The 9,214-nt window shown below is 41.0% G+C and overlaps 1 protein-coding gene across 1 annotated transcript; it reads left to right on the top strand.

Annotated features, from left to right (window-relative positions):
- LOC109819401 (pentatricopeptide repeat-containing protein At3g18110, chloroplastic) lies at positions 52-7,724 on the top strand. Its single transcript, XM_020385113.1, has 7 exons — positions 52-3,616; positions 4,439-4,639; positions 5,299-5,389; positions 5,682-6,317; positions 6,420-6,491; positions 6,572-6,650; positions 7,125-7,724. Exons 1-4 carry the CDS (start codon positions 798-800, stop codon positions 6,216-6,218), a joined length of 3,648 nt encoding a protein of 1,215 aa, XP_020240702.1. The 5' UTR covers positions 52-797; the 3' UTR covers positions 6,219-6,317; positions 6,420-6,491; positions 6,572-6,650; positions 7,125-7,724.

The raw sequence follows: 9,214 nt of genomic DNA, 5'->3' as shown, positions 1-9,214 counted from the left end.
TTCCCCCCCCCCCCCCCCCCCCCCCGCCACTCTCCACTCCCCACTCCCCACTCCCCCACCCACTCCTCCACGCAACAAAGATCCCTCCTTTTCCCCCTCAAAAACCCTAACCCTAACATCTTTTGATGCCTCTAATGGCGTTCGCAGGCCCATTCCTCCCAATTCCAGCCCCCTCCTCTTGTTCAAAACCTCTATTCATCCCCAGCGCCTCATCAAATTCCGCCGAAAACCGTTCCAATTCCGTCGAATTCACCTACGACCGAGCAATCCCCTCGGTCCGCTGGCCCGATCTCGATTTCACCCAATTCAACCTAACCCTCGAGGAATTCCCACCCCCAGCCAAGCCCCAACCCAAACCCGAGCCCCGACCGGAGCCTCAGCCCGAACCCGAGACCCTAGAACCGCTCGAATCGAAACAGACCCGAACCCGCGCCAAGAAGATGACGAAGCTCGCCCTGAAGCGCGCCAAGGACTGGCGCAGCGGGTCAAGCTCGTCACCAGACCGCATCCTCTCGCTCCTTCCGTCGGCCGCCGTCGCCGAGCGTTCTTGATGCGCGTGCCGTGCAGATGACCCATCTGATTATGCCGCGTGGTCAAGTCGGTCGGCGCTGCCAGCTGGCAGCGGTCCCTTGAGGTCTTCGAGTGGCTGACGCTGAAAGAAACGGCATTCTCCATTCCCGAGATTGCTCGCGGCCGTAATATCGGTGCTCGGCCGTGCCCACCAGGACTGCGTTGCTGAGGATATCTTTTTCCGGTGCGTCGAGGAGTCTGAGCCGTCGGTTCAGGTATATAATGCTATGATGGGTGTTTTTGCTAGAAGTGGTAATTTTGGTAAAGTTCAAGAATTTATTGACTTGATGAGATTGAAGGGGTTAGAGCCTGATCTTGTTAGTTTCAATACATTAATAAATGCTCGAGCGAAATCGAGAAGTTTGCCTAGAGGGTCTGCAATAGAGCTTCTTGATGAGGTTCGGAGATCTGGGCTTAGGCCGGATGCTATAACTTATAATACCCTGATTAGCGCTTGTGCTTATAGTTCAAATCTTGAGGACGCAGTTCAGGTTTTTAGGGCTATGGAGGAGTCTAAGTGTTGTCCTGACTTGTGGACTTATAATGCTATGGTTTCGGTTTATGGGAGGTGTGGGTTGGTTCCTGAGGCTGAGAGGGTTTTCTTGGAGTTGGGTGAGAAGGGGTTTTCACCGGATGCGGTTACTTATAATTCCCTTTTGTATGCTTATGCGGTAGAAGGGGATGTTGATAAGGTTAGAAGGGTTTGTGATGATATGATTAGTTCAGGGTTTGGGAAGGATGAGATAACGTATAATACGATTATTCATATGTATGGTAAGAGAGGTGATGTTAATTTTGCATTGGAATTGTATGGGGAAATGAAAGAGGCAGGGTGTAAGCCTGATGCAGTGACTTACACTGTGTTGATTGATTCGCTGGGGAAGTCTGATAGGATTTCTGAGGCCGGGAAGGTGATGGAGGAGATGGTGCAGGCTCAGGTGAGGCCGACATTGAGAACCTTCAGTGCTTTGATATGTGGGTATGCTAAGGTGGGGATGAGAGCGGGGGCAGAGAGGACTTTTGATCTTATGGTGAGGTCGGGGATCAAGCCGGATAATTTGGCTTATTCTGTCATGTTGGATATTATGTTGAGGTGTGATGAGACTAGGAAGGCGATGGTTTTGTACCGGAGAATGATGAGGGATGGGTTCTACCCTGATGCTGGGATGTACCAAGTCTTGCTTGAGGCTCTTGTTAAGGGGAAGAAGGATGAGGAGATAACTCAGGTGGTTAAGGACATGGATGAGGTATGTGGGATGAATCCACAAGTGATTTCGTCAATTCTTGTCAAGGGAGAGTGCATTGCTATTGGTGATGAGATGTTGAGAAAGGCAATTATACAAGGTTATGAACTTGATAGTGAAAACTTGGTAGCTGTTTTGAGTTCTTATTCCTTGTCAGAGAAGCATGAAGAAGCTCGGTCCTTGCTTGATTTTATGAGCAAACATTCACCAGAATCATATCGTTTAGTTTCCCAATCTTCAATAGCGATGCTTTGCAAAACTAACCAACTGGAAACTGCTTTAGAGGAGTATAATAAGACAATGTGTTATGGTTCTGAAACTTTCGGTTGTAACTTGTATGAGCTTCTGATTAATTGCTGTCTTGAAAGGGAGTTATTTTCTGAAGCTTCGCAGGTGTTCTCTGACATGAAGTTATTTGGCCTTAAACCTTCTCGAAGCATATATCAAAATATGACCACAGCTTATTGTAATATGGGTTTTCCTGAAACAGCTCATAACTTGATAGATGAGGCTGAAATGGCCGGCATTTTGTTTGATGATGTTTCAGTTTATGTCGGTGTGATTGAGACTTATGGGAGGCTAAAGCTGTGGCAGAGGGCTGAAAGATTTGTTGGGAAGCTCAGATTGCGCTCAGTTGTTGATAGGAAGATATGGAATGCTCTTATATGTGCTTATGCAGAGAGTGGTCTTTATGAGCAAGCAAGAGCAATCTTCAGTTTGATGACGAAGAATGGTCCTCAACCGTCAGTGGATTCTGTTAATGGTCTTGTGAAAGCGTTGATTGTTGATGGAAGGTTAGAGGAGATATATGTACTTGTTGAAGAGTTACAAGATATGGATTTTAAGATAAGCAAGAGCACTATTCTCATGATGCTTGATGCTTTTGCAAGAAATGGCAACATATTTGAGGTAAAGAAGATATACCATGGTATGAAGGCTGCTGGATATTTGCCCACAATGCATCTGTACCGAAGTATGATTGGTTTGCTCTCTCGTGGGAAAAGGGTTAGAGATGTGGAGTTGATGGTTGATGAGATGAAAGAAGCTGGATTCAAACCAGATCTTGTTATCTTTAACTCTCTCCTTAAGATGTACACAGGAATTGGGGATTTTAAGAAAACTATTGAGATATTTCGAAGCATTCAGGAAGCTGGGCTTGAAGCAGATGAGGATACTTATAATACTCTTATAGTAATGTACAGCAGGGATTTGAGGCCTGAAGAAGGTTTCACTCTTTTAAACGAGATGAAAAAAAAGGGTATAGAGCCTAAGTTAGATTCCTACAAGAGCTTATTGGCTGCATGTGGGAGGGAAAAGCTATTAGAACAGGCTGAAGAGCTTTTTGGTAGCATGCGATCAAAAGGATGTAGATTAGACAGGTCATTCTATCATATTATGATGAAAATGTATAGAAACTCTGGCAATCATTTGAAAGCTGAAAACTTGCTTCTTCTGATGAAAGAAGATGGGATTGAACCAACAGTTGCTACGATGCACATGCTTCTGATTTCTTACGGTGATGGTGGGCAACCTCAGCAAGCTGAAGATGTGCTTAACACCTTAAAAGTTTCTGGCCAGAATCTTACTACGTTGGTTTACAGTGCTGTTATTGATGCTTATTTCAAGAATAAAGAATATAAAATGGGAATTACAAAGCTGTTCGAGATGAATAGAGATGGTGTTGCACCAGATCATAGAATATGGACATGTTTTGTCAGGGCTGCAAGTTTCTGCCAAGAAACAGAAGATGCAATTAGCCTTCTGAACTGCCTGCATGACATTGGGTTTGACCTCCCTCTCAGGTACAATGATTGCCTTGAAATATTTGAATTTATTAGGCAAACCAGTTTGCCCAAGAGCTCAAGCTCATGTTTTGTGTGTTAACAATATAAGCAAGCTTAATGCTTAAAAACTCGATCTCACATGACCTACCAGGCAAGTAGAATGCAGAATATATGGTAAGTAAACATGTTTTAGATTTAGTTATAAGACTTCACCAAAAGGCTCTCTTCAAAATGGTGGTCTTTTGCTACCATGTTAGGAATCCACTTCATAAAAAATGTTAGCTCATTCGCTTTGGGCTAATAGTATATCAAGCATGGTTAGTATTTAACAGAGTTTGTCTCCTATTGTCCTTCACACTGTTTTAAAAAACCTCCGCCTAGTCCGCTTAGGCGTACGCCTAGGCCTAGGCGGTACCTAGGCCGCCTAACTAGCGCCTAGCTTCTAAGCGGTATTTAGGATGCCCACCTAGATTTTACGAGCGTTTAGGGGAGCATTGTCTGCTTACGTGGATTGCACTCTGTAGGCATTGATTGTGATTTTATGTGTCGTAGCCTACACGTCCTCCAAACTCCATTAACCTTCAAATATGAACACCTCCACTACCTCCTCCGACCTTCAGCAAAACCTCATCGACCACCACTTAAATGAAGTAAGAAAAAAACGCCCAGAAACCGCTTAAGCGTCCGCCTAGGCGACTAAGCGCTGGGCGCCAAGTCCGACGCCTAGAAGCGCCCAGCGTTTAATGTAACATTGGTCCTTCAGCAGAATTTTGTTGTGTGTTACTTAATTGTTTTTGAAGATTATATTTCATTCGTCCTAATTATCTGTACTCCCTCCAGGCTTTTGACTGAGAAGCCTGAGTCTCTATTTACGGAGCTGGACAACTTGCTTGACAAACTAAGCCCAGAGGAAGATAATGCCGCCTTTAATTTTGTCAATGCATTAGAAGACCTGTTGTGGGCATTTGAGCATCGAGCCACTGCTTCATGGGTTTTTCAACTAGCAATCAGGAAAGGCATATATCGTCATGATGTGTTCCGGTATTCACTCATAACTAGAAAATCTATCAAACAATTTTTTTGTCTTGTGATTCCTTTGTTATACCTGTATAAATTATATCATCTGTTACGTTTGTTTATATATGTCTCTAATCTATCACATACTTTTAAAAGGAGTTTATAAAAAGGTAATACTTGAGGGGGAATCAAAAGTGGTATCTTAGACCAGTGACCAGCCTTTTAACCTGTCATTTCTTAGTTTAAACTTAGAGACAGAAGGGATCTAGAAGCTTCATAAGGTTATTGTAGACTAGAGAAAGATCCCGGATCGACAACCAGTCTTTATGTGTTTAGGCATGCTCTCTTCTTGCTAGTTCTTGGTTTGAGGACTAAAATACTGTTCCTTTTAATAAATTAAATAGGCTAAGTTGATAGGATAAAGGTAATACTTTGTTGTTATGTTAGAGAGAAATGGTGGTCTTATTTCACATTATGCAATAGCTTTCTAAAATCTGATGGCAATATGTCACTTCAACCTGTAAAAGTTAGCATATAGTTATCTCTCTGGACTTTTGTCAGGTTTATCCTTCTGTTGCACTCTAAAGGATTCATTTCATTTTGTCAACTAAATATTATTTTTTATACTGAAATTAGCTTATTTTATTTATATTTGACATTTGATAACCTATGGAAATATGCAGTGTTGCAGATAAAGACTGGGGAGCTGATTTCAGAAAGCTATCGGCTGGTGCTGCTCTTGTTGGTCTTACCTTATGGCTGGACAACATGCAGGTATGCTTCCTGCTCAGTTTTTCTATTCGATTGATATTCTTTTGTGATTATAACATTACTATACATTATTCTTTCTTCTCCTTGTTATGTTGATGTAGAAGACCTTGATTCATTTACTTTTGTTAGTTGAAACTTGAAAATATGGTGGCGATATCTCGTTATGTGAATATCTTGTTGGCCATTTGATCTTTACTTGTCCATAATTATGAATGTTTAGCATATTGTTGAATTCTACATTGCAGTTTGTACAATAACTCATTTAACCATGGTTATAACATTTCTTTTGCAACAGGATGCTTCATTACAGGGTTCACCTGAATCTCAGAAGTCCGTTGCCCTCATTACAGGAACTGCTGAATATAACATGGTTTCATTAGACAACACTATAAAAGCATATCTATGGGAAATGGGATCACCTTTTCTTCCATGCAAAACGCGTAGTGGTGTTCTTGTGGCCAAAGCTCATTCCCTTAGGATGTGGCTGAAGGATTCTTCTTTCTGTATGGACCTTGAGTTAAAAGACGCTCCAAATCTTCCCAAATCAAACTCGATGATGCTAACTGAAGGATATTTTATGAGGGCCACTCTAGTTCCAGCATTTAAAGATATACTTGAAAGGCTGGGAAAAGTGAGGCCAAAGAAGTTTGCTAGATTGGCTCTATTGTCTTCTGAGAGCAGAGACAAAGTCATTACACGTGATATAGAAGGTAAGAAAGAAAAGATGGAAAAGTTGAACAAAAGAGGAGCCACCAGAGCAAGGAGGCCAACAAGATTACGCACACAGAAATTTATGAGGAGGCAACATAAATCTGCTGCAGCTTTAGGGTGATGGAAAGACTCTCTGGTACTTGTAAAGTTAATAGTGGCATCCTATTCATGCTTGGAAAACTAGGCGTTGTTTTGATTAGTCCATCCTAATTTGCACATTGTAAGTAAATAAAAGTTGCCTTCAATTGCATTAAGTGAATTACCTACTGATTTATAAGGTTTTATTGATTGATGATATTTGTTCTCTATGAGTTGATGATAGGTTGATATCTGTTTGTGGAAAGCTTTCAAACTTGATGGACCACAAAAGCCTTCTGTTGCAATATGATTTAAGGTGCTTCATTAGTTGCTCAATAGGGTTCTATTCAAAAGCATTTTTTTTATGAATGACGAGTTCATGTTTGCTTTCTGCAGTTGTTCAAGTAAAGGTTGATGGAACCTGGACTAACAATCTTTTGGCTACCATCTAGAGTATTTGGTGACTTTGTTTGAGGTAACTTCTGTATGTCTATTGGAATGAATTTATATAGTTGGTCAATAAATTTGCCCTATACTGGTGTTCTATTTTTTAAAAGTTCGTGAGTGGAAGAAGGGTCGCAAAAAAAGAGAAAACGAAAAGAACAGTTTCTTGGTGAAAATGTTTTGACCATTTCCATGTTTTTCTAATATCATATAGCTTTAACGTTCTCCCTTCCTAGCATTCTGTAGGATCTTTTTCACTGTGTTCACTTGTTCAGTTCATGTCACCATGCATTAGTTAGAAAAGAAGGAAGCAATACACGTTCCAGTAAATATTTTAAGTATAGTTATTATTAAGCACCAGTAAATATTTGCGTCGGGAGACATGCATGTTTCAAATTCTGCCATGTCCCGACATGATTTTCTATATGGACTGTCTGTGTTTTTTTTTTGGCGCCAGTTGATCGCTGGCTTGGGTTTTTTTCCCATGATTTTATTCCTACAACAGGTTGGAGCCCCCAATACTCAAGATCCTCGATGAACAGAGGGAATTGATCCTTAAAAGACTGCTCAAACGATGGTGTTTGTGCTCCCTTATTATCATCCTCGCACAGATTTCAGGATGTAGTAGCAGTTTTGCGGGCTCTTGAAATGTTGATCTAGGCAGTTATCTGCAAAGTAGAACACACATTTTTTTAGAGAGTAAAAAGAGGAGCAAATGTGTTTTTGACATTATGCTTTGTTTCATGGGATCTATATATGCAAGAAATGCTTCCTTGGGCTGCGCAACAGGAGACCAATTAGTGTTCAAACAAAGATAAGTATATGGAGTGCAATCGGAACACCCGTGCACAAATAGGGTGTTTTGAGCCATTGGCCGGGGTGGGGTGTAAAGAGTTAGTTTGGAAATTGACTATTCTATTTATAGTTCGAACTACCCCACTTACAAAGGGGGTTATGATCGGATTTGTATTCCGGAAGATATGACTATTCAATACAACATATTGTATTTTACAGCCCTAGTTGGAGGCCATGTCCTTTGCACCTAGATAAATTTCATATTTGTACAATTGATGATCTGAATAAAATTTAAATCACTGTAGATTTACATTTTACGCGTGCCTGTCCTTCAGAAATATTAATAAAGTAATGATCTTTCAGCAGGCAGAAGTTTGGTTCCCTGAATAACATCATAAAAAAGGTTTGATTTCATTTTGGCTTAATCATATGTTTGATGGCAAAAATACCAAATTAGCAAGCTTATCCATAGCGGATAGCGTCGCGTAGCGGTGAGGCATCACTAAGGCTATTTCGGGTTATTACAGCAAAATAATGGTAAAAAGCGCAAAGTCAAATAGCGGTCTAATTTAGATATGTATAAATACTAAAAAAAATTTTAAAAAAAATCTAAGAAATCTAAAAGTACATATTGGATGATTTAAAGAGATCCTAAACATGAAATAGGCATGTAACCATCACGTAATACCGAAGATGACTGGAGTAGTCAAAAAGTCGTCTTCTTTGAGAAGAAGAGCTTAGCGGTGACAGGACTGCCCTAAGAGGAGCTCACGGTGAAGGAGGTGAGAGGAAGTATCAAGGTAGGTGCCAGAGGCTATGAGAGGTGGCGGGAGTATGCTAAAAATCACAGGAGACGGTGAAATGCAATAGTCAGGATTGAGTTTAATTTTAAAAAGATAAGCCTCAAACCGTTTTTAAATAGCAGTCAAAAAGCAAATTTCGAATGCAATCGCTCACTATTTATCGTTATGACACGTTATTGACGGCTTTTGCGAACAGACATATTCTGCAATATGTCACCGCTATTGCGCGATAGCGTAGCGGGCGATAGCGTCGTGGAAAGGGACCGTTAACTCTATTAGTGCCGCTATTGCGGGGCTATTTACCGCTATTTATAACAGTGCAAATTAGTATATTTTGTTTACCATTAGTGACAGTTTGGTATATATATTTTTTTCGGCGACATATTGGTATATTATTTTTTCTCCGGCGACAAATGAGCCTCAAATTTGGTCGTACCCTAATTTCCGGTGAAATTTCTCACGTGATGCTTCACGTGGTGCGAACGTGACTGCCAGTGTGGCTTCCAGCGTCATAAATCAGCTCCAATCCCAAACCCTAACCCCCCCCCCCCACACCTCTCCCTCTCCTCCCTCCTCTGCTCCTCTTGCCTCGCCAATGTCTCCCAGACTATCAACCTCTTCAAATCCTCCCTCGACTCGCAATGTGGTGAGCTTTAATACCTTGATTTCTAGGTTTTTTTAGGGAGAATGTGATGGTTTTGGATGGGATTAGTTGCAATTATTTGTTGCTGGAGCTACGTTGGCAGCCTCGTTCGCATCACGTGTGGCGTCACGTGAAAAATTTTGCCAAAAATTTGAGTCTGACCAAATTTAAGGTCCATTTGTCGCCGGAGAACAAATAATATACCAAATATGTCGTCGGAGAACAAATAATATATCAATAGGTCGTCGGGAAAAAATATATGTCAAATTGTCACTAAGCGTAAATAAAATATACCAATTTGGTATTTTTGCCTATGTTTGACTGATTGAGAAATACTTAGTTTTTAAGAATTAA

This window comes from Asparagus officinalis, chromosome 8, assembly GCF_001876935.1.
Source record: "Asparagus officinalis chromosome 8, Aspof.V1, whole genome shotgun sequence".
Taxonomy (NCBI): domain Eukaryota; kingdom Viridiplantae; phylum Streptophyta; class Magnoliopsida; order Asparagales; family Asparagaceae; genus Asparagus; species Asparagus officinalis.
Note: the sequence above shows the minus strand (reverse complement) of the source record. Positions and strands in the feature narration are given on the sequence as shown.

Excerpts from the sequence above, each read along its gene's own strand:
- LOC109819401 (XM_020385113.1), top strand. The coding sequence starts at position 798 with ATGATGGGTGTTTTTGCTAGAAGTGGTAATTTTGGTAAAGTTCAAGAA. Across the intron at positions 3,617-4,438 it reads GGGTTTGACCTCCCTCTCAG|GCTTTTGACTGAGAAGCCTG; the intron begins GTACAATGATTG and ends TACTCCCTCCAG. Across the intron at positions 4,640-5,298 it reads TATCGTCATGATGTGTTCCG|TGTTGCAGATAAAGACTGGG; the intron begins GTATTCACTCAT and ends GGAAATATGCAG.